The 22,966-nt window shown below is 42.0% G+C and overlaps 1 protein-coding gene across 10 annotated transcripts in view; it reads right to left on the bottom strand.

Moving 5' to 3' along the window:
• Window positions 1-22,966, bottom strand: part of LOC121961921 (adhesion G protein-coupled receptor L3-like) — a 273,036-nt gene that overhangs the window by 9,270 nt on the left and 240,800 nt on the right. For 5 of the 10 annotated variants that reach the window (XM_088073194.1, XM_088073195.1, XM_088073197.1 and 2 more), the window contains 6 exons: window positions 21,352-21,393; window positions 19,573-19,599; window positions 16,861-17,029; window positions 16,461-16,586; window positions 13,359-13,455; window positions 8,188-8,313 (listed from right to left, as the gene is read on the bottom strand). In XM_088073194.1, the coding sequence (XP_087929320.1) occupies window positions 8,188-8,313; window positions 13,359-13,455; window positions 16,461-16,586; window positions 16,861-17,029; window positions 19,573-19,599; window positions 21,352-21,393 (587 nt within the window). The remainder of the gene's footprint in view (window positions 1-8,187; window positions 8,314-13,358; window positions 13,456-16,460; window positions 16,587-16,860; window positions 17,030-19,572; window positions 19,600-21,351; window positions 21,394-22,966) is intronic. The other 5 variants (XM_088073198.1, XM_088073199.1, XM_088073200.1 and 2 more) reach the window with 3 other exon arrangements.

The following is a 22,966-nucleotide window of genomic DNA, read 5'->3' as shown; positions in this document are numbered from 1 at the left end:
GCACTCTTCATTCCGCCAGACCCTTCTCTCTGGCAAGTCTCCCCGTCCAAACAGTGAACTTGATTTACGATACCTGGAGAGCCAATGTTGACTTGTTCTAACAGATCCTTCCATGTCTGACCTGCACAGAACCCGCAAGATCTTAGACAGTCTATTGCCCAGCTACTGGACGCCATCAAGCATGTCAGCCCTCAAGCCTTGCCATCAATGTACCTTCAGCTGCTTGATTCAGCCTATGGCTCTGTGGAGGACGGAGATGAGCTGTTGGCCAAGTTTATGGGGGACACTGCAGAACAATGATGAGAAGCCATCTGACTATCTGAACCGGCTTGCAAGTTGCTCTGAGTGCTGCAGTCAGACGTGGTGGCATCGCAGAGCGAGCCAACGAACGCTACCTCCTGAAGCAGTTCTGTCGAGGCTGCTGGAATGATGGATTGATCGCTGATCTCCAGCTGGAGCGGAAAACAATTGCACCGCCCTCCTTAACTAGTGCTCCTCGTCAGGACAGAAGAAGACAAACAGGCAGGTAAATATGATCGCATGAAAAGACACCTTGGGCTACACAAACCAAGTCCTGTTGTCCCAAAGTTCAGAGCTGCAGCACAGCAGTTAGCAGCATGCAGTTGTGCCACACCTGAGAGAGACGCAACTGATGCTGAAGTCTTACAGAAACAGCTTAACGAGATACAAGCGCAGGTCGCTGCCATACAGACTACAACTCCATCGTAGCCAAAGTTAACTGTCCTGACACGACTGAAATCAGCACATTGAAAAGACAGGTTGCTGACGCTCAAGCACAAGTAGCTGATATGAAGAAAGTCAGCTCATGGAACTAAAAGTGAGCACCAAGAAGCAACAGAGATTAAAGCATTGAAACATCAGCTTGCTCTCTCCAAGCACAGGTAACTCCAGCCCAAGTCCAGAGCCAACAGATACTATCGCCTTGCATTCTCAAGAGACTCCTCCATCACAGCTCGACACCAGTCACCTAACAAGAGATTGAGCACACAGTCCAGTTCAGGGTCGACAGCAAACAGTAGGCCCCGGCCCATGGTATTGTTTCCGCTGCGGTGAAGACGCCACCTGGCCAGTCAACTGTGAGAGTGAGCCCAACTCCTCTTCTGGTCGAGGAAAGAGACAGCTGCTGAAAGAGAGACAAAGACAATGGGATCAGCAAAAATGGCAGTGCTGGCATCCAGCAGTTAACCTATTAGAAGCCCCTGTTGCAGGGCAAACAGGGACTGAAAGATCAACCAAGCGCCTAGAAAGACAAAGCGGTGGCTAGCAAGTGTGGTAATGCTAACACCTCCTCCACCATACTACCGCCCAGGCTGGTTGGAACAAAGTGCACTGCTCAAGTCATCATTGAAGGGCCAAGCTAACTGCCTGCTAGATACGGGGTCTCAGGTGACCACCATCCCATTGTCATTTTTCCAGACCCACCTCTCCCATCATTCCTTGAAATCCTTGGATGATCTTTTGGATGTAGAGCTGCAAGTGGGGAGCCAATGGAGGGGCTGTGCCACCTTGGGTACGTGGGAACTCAACCTGATGTTTCCAGAGGAGTTTTGGGCAAGGAGACTGAAGTCCCTACATTGGTGTTGGTTGTTCCTGATGTGAGCAGTGTGCCTCAAATCATTGGCACCAACTCATTAGATGTCCTTTACTCCAGCTATGTTGAAGAGCACGATTGTTGCCCTCAGTCATCTTTTCCTGGCTACAGAGTGGTTTTGAAAATCCTTGAAGTAACGGAAAAAGCAGGCAAGTACTGGAGCTCTGGGGCTGATCAAAGCAGGAAACAACACCCGCCAGGAAGTGCCAGCGGCAGCAATCATCACTGTGGAAGGGCAGGTTCACATGAGTGGTGCTCACAAGGATAAGTGGGTTGTTGTGGAGGCAGCTCTGTGTCGCCTCTTCCCATGGCGGACTGCTGGTGGCTAGCTCCCTGTGCACCTTACCTGTCAAGCGCCCCTTGCTCAATGTCAATCCTGCTGAGGAATGAGACCCAACACGACATCACCATCCTCCAAGGACCGTGGTTGGCTGAGATTCATGCTGTTCGACAGGTGATGGGGAAGGAGCCCCAGCCGATCTCAACCACTCCTGAAACCAAGAGGATGGAGTTCGATTTTGGGGAGTCCCCCACCACTAGAGTGGAAAGAGTAAATCACCAGGCTGCTCAATAGCATGCCTGAAGTCTTCTCTCAGCACGACATGGACTTTGGTCATACCAGCAAGGTAAAGCATCACATCAACTTGAGTGACAACACCCCTTTCAAACACCGACCCAGACCTATCCATCCACATGATGTTGATGCAGTCAAGAAACATCTTCAAGAGCTGCTAGATTCTGGTGTCATACGCGAGTCTGAGTCCCCCTTTGCATCTCCCATTGTTGTCGCGGAAGAAAGATGGTTCTGTGAGGTTGTGCATCGACTCCGGAAACTCAACTCCCAGACCATAAGAGATGCATACGCCTGCCAAACTTGGAGGAAGTGTTCTCTCTTTTGACTGGCCTCGAAATGGTTCTCAGTCCTTGATTTAAAATCGGGCTATTACTAAGTCGAAATGGAAGAGGCTGATAAACAGAAGATCATGCGTTAGGTGCCCACTGGGCTTTTGGGAATTCAATAGAATGCCCCAGGGGGCTACCAACGCGCCAAGTACTTTTCAGCGATTGATGGAGAGATGTGTGGGCGATCTCAACCGCAAGGAAGCGCTTGGTTTTCATCGACGATTTATGTCATAGTCTTCTCTGATACCCTGGAGCAACATGAGTCAAGATTACTGCAGGTCCTCAACCGACTTAAAGAGGTACGGGTTGAAGTTGTCATCTGAAAATGTAAGTTTTTCCAAACCTCGTTAAGTACCTTGGCCATATTGTGTCCGAGCATGGAGTCGAGACAGACCCACAGAAGATTGAGGCGTTAAAGACCTGGCCAGTACCAGAGAACCTCAAACAGCTGCGCTCCTTCCTGGGTTTCTCGGGGTACTACCGACGGTTTGTGAGGAACTACTCAAAGATCATCAAACCCCTAAATGACCTCACAGCCGGGTACCCACCTCTCAGGAAACACAGTCAAGGAAAAGGGAAAACTCACCTGTACTTCCATCCAAAAGAGTCCTTTGGGAAGAGGTGGACTCAGAATGTCAGAGAGCTGCTCGAAGAGATCATTGACAAGCTCACCACCGCACCTGTCTTGGATTTCACGAACCCCAGCCTCCGTACCTCCTTCACACTGACGTTAGCACGACAGGGCTTGGTGCGGCGCTTATACCAAGAGCAAGACGGACAGATGAGGGCTATAGCTTTCGCGAGCAGAGGGCTGAAAAGTGAGGCGAAATACCCTGCTCATAAATTGGAGTTCCTTGCACTAAAGTGGGCGGTCACAGCTAAGTTTAGTGATTACTTGTATGGTACCGACTTCACTGTTGTTACTGACAGTAACCCCTTAACTTACATCCTGACTTCGCTGAAGTTGGACGCCACGGCTACAGGTGGTTGTCAGCTCTATCGACATACAACTTCAAGCTCCAGTATAGAGCAGGGAATCAGAATCAGGATGCAGACGGACTTTCTCGTCGACCACATGGAGAGCTCCAGGATGATGCTGTGTCGAGGAAAGAGCGTGAGAGGATTAAACAGTTCACTCTACATTACCTGGAGGAGCAGGAGACTCCAAATGTTGTTCTTCCAGATGCGGTGAAAGCCATATGTGAGAAGCATGATGTTGAGTGGTCTCACAAAACCACATGTCCACCAGTCACACTTGTTGAGTCCTCGCCCGTCCATTCCGATGCTCTGCCCAGTGGTTTCCAGCAGGAGGATAACCATGACTCCCTGTCATTGGTCATTGGACTGAAGAGGAGATGGGAGCAAAGCAGCACGATCCTGATCTCAGAGTGGTCATTGAGCACAAGGAGTCTGGAGACATGCCTCACCTGCCCTGAGACACGATTTCCAGATCTTGTTTTGTGGCTCAGAGAATGGAAGCGTCTAGAGCTGAAAGGTGGAGTGTTATACAGAGCACGGCAAGAACATGGATCGAGCTCACGACCAGCTGGTTCTACCAACTGAACTCAGAGCCACAGCACTGAAAGGCCATGATGATCTAGGGTCATCTAGGCATAGAGCGGACCCTCGACCTCGTGAGGTCACGCTTCTATTTGGCCTAGAATGTCCGCCTGTGTAGAGCAGAAGATCAAGGTGTGAATTAGCATGCGTGCGCCGGAAGACTCCAGCCGAAGGGCAGCCCCTCTGTGTAATATCAAGGCCAGCAGGCCCTTGAGCTGGTCTGCATGGACTTCCTGTCGGTGGAGCCTGACCGAGCAACACAAAGGATATATTGGTGCTGACGGACCATTTCACTAAATATGCAGTAGCGATACCAACACGGAACCAAAAAGCCCGACAGTGGCTAAGTGCTTGTGGGAAAACTTCCTGGTGCATTATGGGTTTCCAGAAAAGCTTCTGAGTGACCAGGGTCCAGATTTCGAATCTCACCATAAAAGAACTGTGCTCCATCGCTGGCATCCAGAAGGTCAGACTACTCCCTTATCACCCCAGAGGGAATCCAGTGGAGCGATTCAATAGGACCCTCCTCCAGATGTTGGGCACTCTAGAAAACAAGGACAAATCCATTGGAAAGAATTTGTCAAGCCTCTGGTGCACGCCAGCAGATAACTGCACGCTGAATGGACGTGACCGGATTCAGCCCCCACGTAACTAATGTTTGGCAGACAACCACGGCTTTCCAGTTGATTTGGCATTCGGTCTACCCTCCAGCTGTGAACCCAAGTCACATTCCCAGTATGTGCATGGATTTAAAGGGCACGCCTAGGGGAAAGCTACTGAAGGCCATGAGAACGCCTCAAAGACAGCTGAGCGCAAGCAAACGGTTTGACAGGAGAGTCGTTGAGTCCACTCTGGAGACAGGAGATCGTGGTCCTTGTCAGGGCGTTAGGATAAGAGGGAAACACAAGTTGGTCGACAAATGGGAACCAGACGCGCACGCAGGTGGTCAAGCGTGCTGGCGACCTACCTGTGTATACTGCTGTCAAGCCAGAGGGAAGGAAGGACCGCTCAAGACCTTACACCGTGACCTTCTGCTGCCGTGTGGATTCTTACCTGTTGCTGAGCCCTGAGCAACCTCCGCAGGCCATCAGCAGACCCAGAACAAGGAGACAGTCAAGAATGGAAGTCACAGCGGAGTCTGAGGTGGGAGATGACAATTCAGAGTCAGAAGACATTGACTACCATTACTACTTACCTGAGAGACACTGACACTGACTTCATCGAGACACGACTTTGACCCGGCCAGAGACGACACCTGCAAGGGAGAGACACCTTGGAGAGACAAAACAACCAATCCAGACTTCAGTTGGTAGACTTCCTGCTCCTGTCGACATGGTAGGAAAAAGAGAGACACTGAGCATGGAGAAACAGGACAGAGGGAAGGGATGTGCACCTGAAGGAGGAACCGCAGTGGATACCCGTGGAGGTCATTTCATCTAAATCAGAGGAACCTCCGGCTCCCGGGGATGCAAATGAGCCAAGCTCTAACAGATCAAACGGTTCTGGATGGAAAGGAAGCTCAGCAGTTGTGGATCCGAAAGCTGAGGTCATCTCAGAGCGCAGAGAAATTGATGACCCCAAAGTGAGGAGAGCTCTGTTTGGGAAATCCCAGGACACCCCCCCTGATGTTTCAAGGGAAGAGGATGAAACCTTACCTGTCCAGCTGAGCATGTCGGAGTCTGCCCCAGAACCAAAACATCATGGATGAAAGTCTTCCTGTTTTCTCAGACCTGTCATTCAGTGACAGCAGCAAGGATGAAGGATGCTTTGTCCACAAACCTTGTGAGGACGCTTTCAGTGGACAGAACCAATGAAGGAACAGCAGTTGGGATGCTCTGGGAGAAGAACCTCCAGTCATTATGGGAGAGAGTGAGAGTGACAGTGTTCCCAGACGTTCCCAGAGGCACAGAGAACAGCCTGAACGACTGCAGTATGGTCAATTGGGAAATCCCTTTGCTGTCTATAGTCCAGTCACTCTTCCAAGGCCTCAACCTTGCCTTTGCCGATGCCCTCCAGAACCATGGCTATGCAGATACTCCTCAAAGATCCCCAAGGCCACTTAGTCATAAGGGTGTAATGGGACATACACACCTTTAGGAGGGAGGGTGTAACCCAGGTTACCAGGCCTTATTAACAGTCCAGTTCACCAGTTGATTAATTAAACCAATAAATTAATAAATTCATATTTTTTTTTCCTGTGACAGATAAGTTACAGTCTTGCATAAAATGAATAAATAGGATTTATGGTTAAAAATCATAAATATGTTAATAAATAGATTAAAAAGATCAATACACACAAGTTCATGTATCTGTTTTAAAAGAGTATTTTATTTCATTTTAAGTGTGGTGAATGTGCCTTTCTGAAGTGTGTAAAAGATCTGGGTGACATGAGGAGTTCGCGTGATAGTGTAATCAATCAGACGCCACCAGAGGCGACGTGTTGCCTGGGTGCTTTTTTTCTCTCTCTCTGTCGGATCGCCTCCGAGGTAGCGGTGTGTGCTAACTTCCTGTTGCGGACTATGCCGATTTTTTGTCTGAGAGGGCCAGATATTTAAGTTTAAGTTACTTTTATTGTCAGAGCAGAGAGTGGAGCCTTCCCTTGTTGCCGTGGGTAGATGAGCGGACCGTGTGTTCTCACAACAGAAGCGGAGGAGAAGCGTGAGTTGTGTTGATTAGCATTCGGCGCTAACTCCAGTCGTTAGCCACGTCCATTGCTAAAATTGTAGAGGTTACATCGTTACTGAACTCCCATGTCCCTGTCTCTTAAAAAGCGGGATCCTGGACTGATGAGAGCCGTGTATTGTGCCCTGTGCCTGGAGTGTGTGTGTACATGAACTGTGAGCCTCTGGTGAGTAACTTTTACTGAAGTTAGTCTGATAAATCGAGTGAAATGTGTTGCTTCTGCTAATGTTAATATGGATCAATGAGGCATTATTTCCATGAATGTGGTGGTTAAAAAATGTTTTATATTACAGTGTTTTGATTACATTTGCCCCTCATTCTGTGTTTTTTTAAGTGAGTGGCAGTAGGAAAAAAAAGATAAAAGAGGGAAAGAGATGTTCAGCTGTTTTGCTTCATGTTAATACTGAGAAATGTATTCAGTTCATTGAGTTTACAGTAAAAAGTGGTTAAAGTAATTATTAAGAAGCTGTGTTACAAAGTATATGCACAAAATTGTGTGTTTATATGTATTTATTTAAATTTAAAAGTATATTTTGTTTATGGGAATAACACAGTAACCCTGTTTTTGGCCTTTATAGGCCGGGTCTTTTTCTTTCCGTTCCCTTGTATGGATTCCTGTGTTGATCTGCAAGACATCTTCTTCTACTGGGGATTCTTCCTGTGTCTGTAAAGGTAGAACGGGACCTCAGTAGTTGTGGCGAGCCATCCCAAAAAAACAGAGAACTGGAATTTACACAGGGACTGTGATTTATTTAAGGAAAAAAAGACTGATTTATTGAGGACTGTGGTTGATACTTCATGTCTGAAGAGCTGAAAGCTAAAATTGTTTTTATGTCATTTATTTTTTCTACAACTGCATTTCTCATTTAATACAATACAACACACTTAAAAACGTACCTTTGATGTGTGTGAGGTTCCTTACTCGGTCACTCATTGCATTTTGCTAATACACCCTTTCTCCTGTAGCGACCTAAACTTCTGACTACTGGTCCACAAGGTGATTAATGCACTGATGAAATAAATATCTGTATCTCCCAGTCTTTTACCATTAGCAGTTAGAGCTGAGGCAGGTTACACATGGCCTTACAGAAGCCAAGATACACCCCCAAAGAAAAACCCCACAGCAGGACAAACCTGTGGGGTTTTTGCAATACAGCTTTAGTTTGTTCAATGCTAACACACAACATCTAGAGCAGTGTTTTTTTTGTTGTTGTTTTTTTTAATCAAAGCCCTGTAAAAACCCTCAAGGGTGAACACTGGCATTTCAGCTTAGTGCAAGTCCATTACTTTTAACTCTCCAATCATAGAGTTGCTTTCTGTTCCTGGGCAGGAACAAAGATGTGCAACCTCACAGTTTCTTCAGGACCACACAGGAGAAAAAAAACACTGCCCTAGCCACAATGTTAAAGAATGAAAAGAAGCTAGCACACCTTGTGTGTTGTACATGCCCAGAGGGTTGTTATAGACTGCCGATTCCCCAAGCAATGTATTATAGGGATTGTTAGTGCCATGAGGACGTAGGAGTGCATTAGGTATAAGATGGTTAGCCATAGCCCCTGGTGCAGCCAGAAAGAGACAGAGTGAGACAGAAAAAAAAGAGAACAAGAGCGTAGAGACAGAAAAAGGTAGGTGGGTAGATAAATTGAGATATAGACAGAGAGAAAGAGAGAGAACATACATATCAGTTGGGCAGATGCAGCTGAGCAATGACAGCCATTAACATCCAAATGATCACATGATCATTAATGTGAGGGGTTTCGCTACATGAAAGTGGCAGAGCTGAGCTGAACTGACATGACTAATGGGACCGATGGAGAGTGTGTTAATTGTATTGTTAATGCTGGCCATTAGTGTTAAGCCTGTTTTTGTGCTCCACATTCAGGCAGCATACTGGTGTTAACAGACATAAATTACAAAGAAGCACCGACATGGTCAACACAACACACGTACTGTTACATTTCTGGACTCAAACAGCACAGAATACATTAAGAACTCAGGATACTTTTTCAACTTTGAGACTGAAGTCATCTCGATTAATATGTATACAAAATCTCTAGGCAGTGGGTAATGGAGGCGTTCTGGTTTGTAGTCTGTCTGTAGTCACAGTAGACTGATTCAGCATGATTGATTGAGAGAGGTGGAACGCACTGGTCAAATGCAATTTTGAAACCCAACGGCTATTGTAGCTATCAGCTTTTTAAAAATGTATCTTCATTTATGCAAATATGCGTTTATAGACATTAGTTGAAATGACTTATACATAGTCCCACACTCCCAAAATCTTGGCAGGTGCCCCCAGAGGCTTATTTTCATCATACCAATAGCCGATGGATTCCTAAATTGAGGCTAAAGTAAAAAAAAGAGAAAACAAAATCCTCCAAATTCTTTGAATTGACTGTTTGCTAATCACCTTCTCTGACCAGCAATTGCATAATGGTAAGTATGGCAGGCCTGTTAAGCTTTAAATTTCCCAACTTAACATTTATCCCGATGCAATAAATTTATCTAATAGTATCTTTTTTCAACGCTCGAATGACCAAGAACATAAAGACAGAATTAAACTGTGTTAATCTGCTCTGATCTACTACTATGACCTGAACTACCCCTTACAGTTATTGTTTTTTTAATTTTTTATTTTCATCCTTTTTAATTAACTGGTTAAGCTTAGTTTAACTTAGATTAACTTAGATTAACTAACCAGCTACAGCTAATAAAATCAGGCACCCAGGAAATGTAGCAGGCTCTGAGGCCTATTTTTATAATGGCCAAACAGCATGTAATGCCATTTCTTGACTTTTCTAACTCGTACTGGAATCAAAGATCCATAGAAACAATTTTAAAACAAATTTCAAGAATTATTATCATAGTGAGCTGCATATGTACAGTGCTTGAACAGAAAGCTTGACTGATGTAGGAACAGAAAGAGAGAGGGGGTGAGGTCTGCTCAACAGTCAAACGCTGCTCTATTATTATTGCTTGTGGTTTTGCCAATCTTATGAACTTAAGTGGTCTAATATTTCCTTTCCCTCCAAAGAGCAAAGCTCACATTTTCTCTGATTTTCTCAAGTGCTGAAATAACTTCTGCACATAGTGACATGTCCTCTCTTTGGTCAAGACGGTCATTACTTTGCTCCAACCCTGCATCCAACAGAACACAGGCTCATTTTCTATTTATACGATGCTTCGCCTCAGATACTTTGCTGCCAGGATCTTGCCTGAAGAATGACTCATCAGTTTCCAAACTACATCGCACCACACCAAAGCAACCTTCACAGCCTGAGCCCTGTGATTAGCTGCAGATTTGAGGGCTGCAATCTTGAACATGAATGGTGTAGATTCCCTGATGTTTGTTTTTCTTTGCTGCTGATAAAAATAATTTATTTTCAAGTGTTTGAATACATTATGCAGAATATCAAGAATGCTGAAAAATATTTGGGACTCGCATTCATTTCCTGTTTACAAGATTTTATCCCCCCCCACCCTGTCAACATGATATGATGCTATTATTTGTAAAGCAGCAAATTCAAGACTTGTGAAGGCGATTACATGCGTGTGCTTCCAGTATGCACTGTCAGAGGGGGTAAACAACTTTTATCTGAGGTACGAGTACACAGCAATTAGATCCTCTGGCTGACTGTGCTGTTCTTTTCTAATGCTCTGAATCTGTCAAACTAATGGAGAATGATTTTCATATTACCTCCTGACTGTTCCCATCTTTTCAAAAAGTTAATCTCATACTTTTGAGGGTGTTTTAATTCCAGAAATATTTTCTCATCTTTTAGCATTAATCAAATTTAGAGTTTAGTATTAATTAGACATCATAGAAATTTTCAAATAAATCAGAATATTATTCAGATTTTCAAAAAAAAAAACCCTAATTTGCTGTTGCTGTTTCTGCTTGCCCTAATTACAGTGCATCCCACAAACACAAGCCCCCTTTAGAATTCTCCGATGACAGATCCCCCACTTATTGTGTCTGTGTTTGGTAAATTGGACAATCTCCAAAACAGCACTGATTGTGTGGTGCAATAATCCCAAATGCTGGAAGAAATTGAACATGCAACTGTATTGAGATGATTGCATGACTCCGCTCTTGAGAGGAGCGCAGCAAGAGTGTCAGCTGCAAGCTCGCTTTCAGGTGTGACGGGGGGAGAAGCCGGGGCGTTGAGAATCAAAAGGACGAATCAGCTAGAAATATTCGCTCCTCAACACATAATTCCTTAATAACAACATGGGAGCAGCCGTGGATAAGTGCGACTCTCCTCGCATCTGTTCCTTATGATACTTGTTAATTTGGAACACACTTTCCAGCACACTCTTGAGCTCTTCTGAGTCTCTATCAGATCCAGCCTGGTAAAAAGCCAGGGGTATGAAACTGTGTTAACAATTTCTAGCTCCGCCTTTTGCTTTTATGGAACATCCTTGTAGGCTTAATTCAACTCCCGACCTACAGCCTCTACCTCCCGCCCCAATACAGCCTCTCCACAATGGATAAAAGCTGTGTCTGTTGATGGTGCTAAGCTGAGTGCCTAATTATTGAGATCTTGACACTTCCTCCCTGTGTCGAACATTAATCCATCATTGTAACTATGCATTAGTGTCTACGCAAGCAGGCGCCCAGAGCGAATTTAGAGAGCAAGCAGTGTGGAACTGGAGCCCTCCATCAAGAGATGCGATGAGCGGGGAGAGTGTTAGGGATGGATGCCAGCCAGGGCGGTATTTGCCACTTGATGTCAGATGTAGTCTGGTATCTATTTTCTGTATAACCTGAGAGACTCCGAAGTTAACTCTATTCACTGCGCCGCTGTCAAATGCATTATGGTAAAATACTTTTTATTAACGTGTTCCTGTGAGGGAATTCCACTGAATTGATTTTTTTAGGTTGTTATTCAGCACTTTTCTTGAGAGTGAGCCTGGTTTCACTTGCAGGGCTTTTGCAGTTGGATGGCACAAAGTTGCATCGCTTGACAGGGTGAAAGAAATAAAGACGTAATTTTATCAGCCTTATCAGATGCCCCCAAATTAGAATTTCCATAAACAGTATGATTAGATTATTCTTACTTGCATTTTTTATACTGTTTAGATTTAACTATTTATAATAACATTTTTTATATTTGTAAAATGTCCTTTTATACTGTATTTCCTTGCTGGCCTGTTTTATGTTCATTTTGTCAGTTTTCATGTGAAGCACTCTGTGCTTACAATGTCCTAATTGTAAAACACTTTGTGCTGCATTTCTTGTATGAAAGGTGCTATATAACTTAACTTAACTTAACAATACAAATACTAATACTTATACTATTACTATTACTATTACTAATAGTTATACTAATTATTATTAATAATGGTACTTGACCTTTGACCACCAAATTCTAATCACTTTATTGCTGAGTGAATGTTTGTGCCAGATTTTAACGAAATTCCCTCAAGGTGTTTTTGAAATATCACATTCACAAGAATGATACAGACAAAGTCACAGTGACCTTGACTTTTGCTTCATGACCACAAAAATCTCATCAGTTTATCAGTGAGTCAGAGTAGATGTTTGTGCCAAATTTAAAATTTTCTCAAGGCATTCTTGGGATATCGTGTTTACCTGAATAGGACTGACTGACGCATGGAGGAATGGACGAACCGACAGACAACATGAAAACATAATGCCTCGGCAGCATAAAATTGACCAGAGGTCTTCAGGTAATACTAGTCTGGTGCAAATAGTGCTAAAGATGTTAAACAGTCTAAGGAGGTAATATGTGGAACAAAATGTGTAATACACTTAAACGATATTAAAAAAAAAATCATTTTAATTGTATGAATACTAAGGAAACAGTAGAAAACAACAACACAACTAAAAATGAGTAGGTGAAATAAGCTAAGGCTTCAACCTACACCCTGTCAGCCTTGCTTCAGTCTGTCACTGCTTTGAAAGTAATGACTTACTGTTATTATTTATTACTTTTTTGTGTGTGTATTTGTGTGGTTAGACAAGGATTGGACGAAACTAAATCCAATGAAACCCCTTTTTGGGACTCCTTTCAATGACTAGAAATGATTGAAATGATTTGTTGATGCTTCAAAATAAAAGATGTGATAAACAATTTTCTGGAGCAGTATGACACCAAAGACGGATTTCATCCTTCCAATCTCTGCCTTGTATTCATAATCATGTTCTCTTTCATCCAGGCAAAACTGTTGACAAACACAGCCAGCCGTTTTAATAGTCACACTGCTATTAACTGCAGTTCTGATGCATTTAATTTCGTATTCAATATTTGGTGATAATTAACAGCTGAGTAAAAAATATGCTTTTCACTTGGTATTTTAATTCATGTGAAGTATCTGCAACAAACAATTGTGATGTGACTAATTTACCTTGACTTGAGGTTTGTAGTTGAAAGCGTTGCTTGTTAAAAATTTTAAAAAAGGATTTTGAGATTTAAAGTCTTTATGTCCCATTAAGTGGAAAGCAACTGTAACTACTATTCAAGAAAATAGTTAAGCTTTTCTGAAAAGCTGTATCTTTCATTTGCCATAAAGTCAACAGTGAGGGCCGGTGAATTGAAGAGTCATTTAAGTAAGTATTTACTGTGGGACCAAGTACCTCTGTTGAGTGATGCAGAGCTGTTGATGTCACCGGTCATAAAAGAGGACTCTGACTGCTTTCTGACTGTGTCATTCCACATTCGACGGATGCGACTCTGCAGAGACAAACAACATGTCAAAAACACATCAGAAAATTCACCCTGAGCAGTCAGTAATACAACTGAAAAGCAAAGAACTGCACAAGGATAACTTAATTTAAATGGAAATCAACCAGACATAAACATCATCACTGCACATTTCTTCAAGTTCTACTACAAGCATACCTACTTTTAAACACAACAAAGGTTGAGATATGCGGCCAAAGAACAGAGTGTCAGCTCTTAAATCTAGTTTAAACCATGAAACATGTCAGGGGATGAGTAACCTCCAATTAAAGATCAGCACTAGTACCCGCATAGGTGAAGTCAATAATAAAGTCATCAGTCAAGCTCTCGGAGTCAGTGTCTTGGATTGCAAAGGCTCAATCCAAGACGGTTCATCCTGGTTAATTGTGATAGAGCCCCATGGGCTGTTGCACAAGCTAAGGGTCTGGGTATCCAACCACAGAGCTGACTACTGTCTGTCCTTTGCCAGAGGGGCTTGGCTTAAGATTTCAGATTAATACATAACAGATTTGGTGGTGGTCAAATGAAAAAAAAAAAAAAAAAACTGTAAAATGTTTAATGATGAAATGCTTCACTTCCGTCCAGGTCTCATTTTTGTGGTTTAGGTGATCACTTCTGTCGTTAATAATAACATTACACTGAAGTATCATCTTCATACAGGCATAGCACCAAATTATTATGAACCATGTGCAAAATTTAACATAATGGCAGGGCCCAAGTCAAAAATAACAGCTTCAACATTAAGTCATGCAATGAAGCAATGCTTTTAAGTTTTTTCTGTGATTGCCTTCAGACAGGTTTCAACTTAATTAAGTCATTGCCACTGCCATCATCATTACCTAAATTTAGAGCACCTGTCACAGCACCTCGACTAATCTCTTTTCCTGAAATTCTCCATTAAAGGAATACTTTACCCTCCCAAGTGACAATTTGTATATCAATTACTCGCCCTGTGTTAAGTAGAATTTGTGCAGAGAAGGGTTTTTGGTTTGTTTTTTTCTGCATGCCTTTGGTAAACAAAAAATAAAAAAAACAGAGACAACTCTTGATTAATTGAAGTTAAAGGGGTCAGCATTTAACAACAGCAAAACTATATCAAAGCATCTGTTTACAAATTCTAACACATTTTGTGCGGGATAATCTACATCTCATTTATTCAGTTGTATACTCAGTACTATCTAAGAAGACAGCCTTCTCTGAGAAGGTTCTTACCGGAAGGTAATATCTATGCTCTCTCTCTCAAAGCCAGACTTTGACAAAAACAGTAATTTTACCTCACTGAACATGGGAGCTATTGGTCTACCCCTGCTTCAATCAGTTAGTTTGTTATGTCATTACTTGACTTTAACATTTACAAGGTTAGTTTGGATTCCCCAGAGTCACACAATAACACAAATGGCTGACTAATCACGGCAGCAGTCGTAGAGCAGCTCCTGTGTTCAGCAAGGTAAAATTACTATTTCTATCAATGGAGTCTGTCTTTGAAGAGGGTATAGATAGGTTTCACTATCATTCAGTTTCCCATCTGACAGGGCTGTCTGTTTGGAAAATACTTAGTATGTGACTGGATAAATGAGACTTGGATCATACTCAACGAGTTGTGTGAGAGTTTGTAAACAGATGTTTTAAAATGCTTTTGTCTTGTTGACCTCACTTCATCAAACATTTTGTCTGTTTTTGGATTCTTAGTTTACCGAAAGGCAACCAAGAAAAGTTTTCTTCATGACTTCAACATAAAGGGGTAAGTCATTCATATTCGAATGGTCATTTGGAGGGGGGGGTGAAGTAGTCCTTTAAGGCTGACATTCAGAACGTGAGCATGTTTTCCTCCATAAAAGCTTAATCATCACATCATAAATGATGTGGGAAAATGCCCACGGAGAGGTGTTATGATCGATAGTGCACTCTCACATGGATATGTTGTTTTTAGGCACTTCTGTGTCAATCCCAGGTGACACACAGCTCATATATCCTGACAGGAACACACACTGACACAGACGGTTACATTAACATATTGTACGTCATGTTGTCCCCCGTGCGAGAGTCACAGATGGGTTGAAAATGACACTGCTACTGCTCCTTGTTTTTTTTGGACTGATAAAAACTTGAACTATTCATTGCCAGTGGGTTCGAATGTACTTTGCTGATTACACATTCATTTAGAAGCCTCAGAGTAAGCAATAAACAAGCACGTCTTTCTGAGTGTTTCCATTCCTGTCTTGCTCGTATAAAGCGACTGAGCATGAGGTTAGAGCCATCTTGTCAAAGCACTGTGTATAATTAAACGCTTTGATCTGTGTACAGAATCCAGCTTGTATCGTGGGTTGCCACTGCATGCTTGACTCCAAGGACTATTTATATCTGAACACTGGAAGGAAATCACAATCTTTAGAATATGGATATGATGTTCAATTACAGTGTAACGTGGCAATTCATCCTATACTTCATGTCAATGTGGGAGGAATACATTAACAATTCATTTTACAAGGAGACAGAATTTGCAGATTTTAGCAGAGAAAGTCAAATCTGCATCCGCGAGGATGAACAAATTCCTCACAAGGCTCGAGCCAATACTTTAGTCAGCGTCACCGCTCTACTGACGTGCAGCCTGCTCCGGTGAATATGAACTGCAAACTGACTTTGTGTACTTGGAAAATATTGAGCTCAACAAACATGAAGTTTTGCTGCTATCACTTCCAAACAAGGACATATGCTGTACTTCCTCGCAATCGATCATGTACAGCTCCACAGTCACCTTTAAAATCTTTTCTCATTAGTTCTGTAAGGAGGTGCACATCTGTGTAATGTCACGGATTATTATTTAGGTATAAGTCGCCCTTGCTTCTAGTTGTGCAGACTGACAATGTAAAGATAAAATTTGGTGGCAATCCAAAACAAAATGAGAGATGATTTGTCCTGATAAAGAGGAAAGAGTCCAGTGTAATACATGAAGAATGCAAAGAAAAGAAAGAGGGGAACATGAAAAGTCCTGCCACCTGTGACCCTGTGGAGTAACGTCCTGGAGCACGAGAGGCGGTGCCTTTTCCAGAGCCAATGGAGCTGTCCACACTTTTGCCACTGCAGCAGTGAGTACGCAGGCATTTTCCATACTCCTTACGCACCTGTATGAAATCATAGCACAAGCAAGCACATACAAGCCAACGATTAGACCAAATCCAAGGCTAACAAATCCATGGATAGACTATGACACAATGGGTTCCTGGGGATGGTGGTCATGTGGTCTTGTCCATCCATGTACAAAACTCATACTTAGCCCATCTGGAGATGCTTTTCTGGCATACTTGCTGGAGCATGAAATGAAATCATTGATATGTGCAGGTAAGTAATTTCACATCATACAATTTCACATGGCACATCTTAAGAATGAAGCCATACCTTCTTCTGCAGCACACAGTGGAAGATGAAGATGAACATTCCCTGCAGGGAGTTGAAGATGGTAAACAGGTAGGCCATGACCACCGTACTCTCGTTGACGTACATCAGCCCAAAGGCCCAGGTCAGGCCCAGCAGACATAGCAAGGCAATGGCCCCAATCACCCAGGATCTGGAACATAACAAACAGCAATCTTACAAACCATTTAATAAGGTTAGTGAGTTCAAAGTACTTTAAAAGTGGTTACGAACCTACAAGGATTGTACCAGTATGACAAAACGATTTTAATAAAGTGCGTGCTACCACTGATTTGAAAAATATCCCCAAAATGATCAGATCAGTTCAAGGGTTCATGTTCTCCACTGTTTTCAAGGTTTTCTTGTGAGTGAGAAAATGCACAAAAATGAATGAAGAGGGGAAAAAATTGAAGAGGAATGATAATGGGTTTCATTATTATTCTCTGAACCTGTCCTCCTATTTGCTACCTTGTCCTCTCCTTATTTGCACTCTTTCAGATAATGCTGTTGACGATTTTAAAAACCATAAATGATCATAAGGATGCAGATTCATACATACGATAATGGAGGTCTGTATAAATGGGGAGGGAAACAAATATGGCATTTTCATTACAAGACTATTTTCATGAGTACATTACATGTTGGATTCTATTACCTGAGGCTTGGAAAAAGTGTCTCGTAAATTCTTACTCAAGCTTAAAGGTCGACCGCTGATAAATGCCCTTGAGTATACAGAGTTTATTAAGAGTGAGGGGCTCTATCTTCATGGGCAGAGAAGTGACACTTTCTCTTCACCTGCACCCTTTTGGTATTTCGGTGACTCCTGCAGACGAGGCGGAGTTAAGATTGATATCTTATTCTTGCTAGCATCTGTCATGTACAACAGCCTGCATGCATAAAGACTCTTTGCACTGATTGATTCAATTTACAGCCACCTGAAAAAGGTGGTTATGTTTTCCTCTGCAGCCTCTACTTTGAGCGGTACGCACTGTCAAAGCACAATTACGCACATCGTAATCTTGATTAAGTGCAAACAATACCCAAGCCTCTGAAATAATGGAAAACTCCATGCTGTTGTGTTAGTAATATCTCAATATTCTCATTTTCAGGTTTATGCAATCCGAATTTGCATAAATGTTGAGAGGCACTCTGAGGATGTCAGCTGCCATAGTGAACTCAGTGTGGTGGATCAGAATCCACTGGTCACAATTAGTAAGGGTTAAGTTTCAAATCTTATTAATTTATTTCATTTCATATATTAGTCTAAACCTGATGAAGACCTCAAAGGGAGAGTTTAACCCCAAACCAATAAAACATATTTTTCCTTTTACTTGTAGAGCTATTTATCAATCTAGATTGTTTAAGCGCGAGCTGCCAAGTGTTGGAGTTCAGCCGTAGAGATGTCTGCCTCTCCAATACAATGAAAGTAGATGGCACTTAACTTGTGGTGCTCAAAGTGCCAAAAAACACACAAAACACATCTGAAAAACAGCAATGTCTCCCTCCAGAAATCATGACCTGTTTACTCAAGATAATCCCCAGATCTTGTTGTGAGCAGTTTCAACAGTTTCATACTCACCGGGAATTTTCTTTCCGCTGAACTACACCTGCCAACCGCATCACTGCACAGAGGGAAGCGTGCATCTGCTCAAGGATGAGAGGCTTGTGACAGCGTGAGATGTAAACATTAATGGCGTCCTCCTTGGCTGAGCTGTAACATTAGCTCAGTGGTGCTAGGTGAGCTAGCAGGAGATGTAGGCTTTCTTCTGTGCAGTGATACGTTTGGCAGATGTAGTTCAGTAGGAAAAAAATTGTTCCCACATAAAACTGCTCACAACAAGGTCAGTGGAGTAACCAGGTCATGGAATAGACATTGCTGTTGAGTCATTCAAATGTAGTTTTTTGACAATTTGAGCACCTTAAGCTTAGTGCAATGTAGTGCAACTGTAGTCAGGAAAAAGAAACCTCTATGGCCGATATCCAGCAACTCACACCAAAACTATCTAGATTGATAAGTACATGAGTATTTTGTTTTATGTTAAACGTCCCTTTAAGGCGTGGACCTTTTGTGTTCTTTGTGGATGTTATTTATAACTGTAAAGGTGGTTATTCTAAGGTGTATAGTAAAACCTAGAAGTTGTACACTGTTAAAAATGGTGACAGCAGGCATTCATAAAAGTCCAGAAATCTAAACTTTGCTATGAATGGAACTGAATCTGCAATTAATTACATTAAAATTGACATTCTTATGAAAATTTCTACTGTTTATTCATGAGCCTTAGATAACTGTTTCAACCATTTTCTATTATGTTAATGTAGTTCAAGTATTTATCCATTACTTTTGGCTCTCTCTTTCAATAATTTATACCGACAGGATGGAGATTGGGGGAAAAGACTGAAAACTGCCAAACGTTAGCAGCACATTTACACTAAAGTAGTAATATTTCCATAGACTGAACTGTGAAGATACAGGTACCATTTAAAACTAATCTTGCTTGTCACATCTGTATGTATATCTAAGACAGGAGCGCTGTGTGCACACTAATGCTGCCTTCAACATGACTGAGTACTCCACAATAAATCATGTTAATGATTCAGAGAGGCACCTAGATGGATTTGGGTTGAAGAGTTGGTCATACGGAGGAGAAAATGAAAGATGGCATTATAGGAAAAGGAGTCCTTTCAATTTTGTCTTACTTGATCTCGGGTTCATAATCCTGATAGCTGAGCGATACGACAAGAATAACAAAAGAAAACAGGCAGAAATGAATCAAATCATATAACAAGACATGGAGAGGTGTAATCCAAAATGTGCGGACATTTATACAATGTATAAATTTAGACATTAAGAGGGAAACAATACACCAAGAGGGATGATGGATTATTTTGGTGGTGGAGATTAAAAGCTACATTCACAGCCTCCAAACAGAGGGATTTTTTCTGTGATTTACACGTGATAACCATAATTATCTTGGTTCACTAAAGTATCCAGCTCCCCTTATAAATGCTGGCAAACCTCCGCATTTAAGCTGTTATAAATGGGCCAGGTGTGCGGCAAAATAAATGATTTATGAATTCGCCAGGGCAACCATTAAACATAATTTTCCCAGGGCTGTCTTAATGACCTGGTGGGAGAGGTACTTCATCAAGGCGACTGCCCCCGGAGTGGACACAGAAACACAAGCAATTGGGCACAAAGAGAGCAAAAATATTGTCCTCTAACTAGCGTTCGTAGAATGGTTTATGATAGACACGAGAGGTCAGAAGAAATGTGTCGGAGAGGACAGGATATGAAGAGGCTACGACTCATATCGCACATGGCTTATCTTCTTTCTGGAGTTATCAGATAAAAATATGGGGATGGATTTGAGAGCTGCATGGAAGGAGCCTTGAGGCAAAACTTCAGAGACTGCATAACAGTCACTGAAAAGCATAACAGCTCACTTATGAATAAAGAGGGTGTATTTCAGTGGAGTTTTATCCTGTCAGGACTGTATTCCTGAAAGCTACAACAGTTGCAGAACCTCTCGGTTCATATATCTGCATTCATTAAATTCAAAATTGTATATGTTAAGTGCAGTGTTTGGCAAGGGAAATCAAGTTATTTAGGAATACTTTTAATCAAATTTGTACTTTAATCAAGTTTTTGATTGTTGAATATAGTATGAAAGCAATATAAGTACTTTGGCTCAAATGTGCTCAACAGAAAATCATATTCATCTGAATGGTGGTGCAATATATAGATATACTATCCATCTCTGAGGGCTACAGCAGAACACTTGTAGGCTTTCGAAGCACAAAAAAAGAAAGAGAGACGCTTAATTGTGCTAATTGTCAAGAAGAAATGCCAAAAATGAGCAATTTTGAGCGGAGAACTACTTCAGACTGGCATCAAATTACCACCAATTTCCTTCAAAATGACTTAATTTGCAGAGGTGCCATTCATTGCAATGGCACAGATCATTTATGTATGAGACTGCAATTGGTCAATTCAACCTGTTCCAAATCTGTATGAAGTCACTTTATAGGCTGTTTCTTGGGAGCAAAAGAGGAAGTGCTGTGATCAACGCGACAGGGTGTTAATTATTGAACCAAAGGTATGCTTAAAATGCTAATCGCCTCAAAGTGTTTAAGACATCAATGGCTCAAGTTCTTGATGTGAGACGTCTTATTTTTAATCTTTAAAATCATCCTCGTTAGCATATTTTATTTGAAGTTTCTTATCTGCTAAGCAAGTCAAAAGTCATTTTTTCTTTCTAAAAAATGTTCAGTCCATCACATTCTAAGTATGCCGCATTAAGAAGCAGGTTTGGTATTTAAAGTCACAAAGGTGCAAAAGGTCACGTTTGTAATCAATGAATCACAGGGCAGTGGCAGCCGCTGTCTCCATTATGGGATGAGGAGGGGGAAAAAAAACACATCAAACACAATATCAATTCTACTCTACATCCTCCACTGAGAACTGCTGCATCTTACCAGTGCCATTCTACAATAACACATCCATCATAATAACGGTAGCTAAAATGAAGAGGAAAAAGAAAAATGGAAGATGAAAAACAGAGAGATGTTAAAGATAAACACAGGCTAAGATAAAAAGGCAGGATGCGAGTGCTAATCAAAAGAAGAAAAAAAGCGGGGGGGGTACACAGCAGATGAAACATTCATATTAAAATAAGGCAGCATGATGAAATCTGAGCAGAAAACGTGACACCAAGCCATAAAGAGGAATCAAATGGCAGAGAGATAAGACAAAGGAAGACACACCTCATTAAACGGAGCTAAATTGACTTAATTAACCCGTGGTATCATCAGCATCAAACCAGTTCACCTTGATAACTCGAAGAAAAGCTCATATGGGAAAGTCAGGCAATAATGGCACTAATTGACTCAGTTATAATAGTGAAGGCTTCACTGACTGCGACACCAAATTGGACAAACATTGGAAGTGTATCTGGCTTTTTTGTCTAGTTGCGAGACAAGTGGATAACAAAAATGTTATTTCAATCCATGTTAGAGATTCTACTTACCTATTAGGATGTGTTGATGATTAACACAAGCACTGTGATATGTCTGGCTAGGCAGTACCGTTCTTTTAAATTTGTTTGTGCAGCCGTGTGTTGAGAAATGGCTCTTGACTTAAAAACTGTGTCAGATGAATGAGGCCTCACAGAAGCAGTGCTGCTCTATACCATTTTTTTCCAACGGTCATCTGAAACATTGCCGACTGTTTCGGAGTCAGTAAGACTCGGGGGTCGGGAGGTCAGCTGTTTGGCACATTATGGGAGGCCAGTGTAATAAATCATATGACAGTGAGAACTCCAGCAGTCAATATTTTTCTGCAGAACAAATGTATCTTGCGGTACCGAAGATGAGGAACATACAGAAATGGGAGTTGGAAAATGCTATCTAGAAAAGTGTGGCAGTATTTCTAAGCAGTGCTTTGCTCGATGTTCCCGCTGTTCTGGTCCACTCGTGGTCTGGAGGTGTATCAAAGTGTTCTACTAAGCAATCTACTTCCACACTGTACCTTAGTATATAAGCGAGAGAGCCAAAGAAATGGGCTTGCAGGTGGTCTGCCTGTATTTCTGCAAGTGTTTGAACCCCCACGCTTGTGAACTTCATAGCGGATGTTTGAGATTGGGGCTCTGTATTAGTTTGTGCTTATAGTGCATATGTCTGAGTATAAACATGTATCTGAGACTGTGCTGATGATCAGAATCCACACTGTGAGCAGAGTCCCAACAGAGATTTTTATATAATAAAGGAAAGGCATGGGAAAAAGCCACGTGTTTCAATATTTAAAAGCAGTACGTCCAAAAAAGAAAGTCATGAAAAACACTCACTGTATATTCAGATCATTTACAAGTCAAGCTGCTTCACAATTCTCTTGCCATAACCTGATTGCTGTTCTTTCATTGCTGCAAAGTGCACGACTGATCTACTTTTTCTTTGTGACACACCAGAATCAAATAGCCTAGAAAACACATAGCCTGTTATTTCCAAGAATCTGATGAAAAACTTGAACAAAAGATGTGACACTGAATGGCTTTCACCATGTAGCTACTTCAAAATGTGTCAAGTTTGGATTAAC

This window comes from Plectropomus leopardus, chromosome 23 (genome assembly GCF_026936395.1).
Source record: "Plectropomus leopardus strain MGB_pleo_1.0 chromosome 23, ASM2693639v1, whole genome shotgun sequence".
Taxonomy (NCBI): Eukaryota; Metazoa; Chordata; class Actinopteri; order Perciformes; family Serranidae; genus Plectropomus; species Plectropomus leopardus.
Note: the sequence above shows the minus strand (reverse complement) of the source record. Positions and strands in the feature narration are given on the sequence as shown.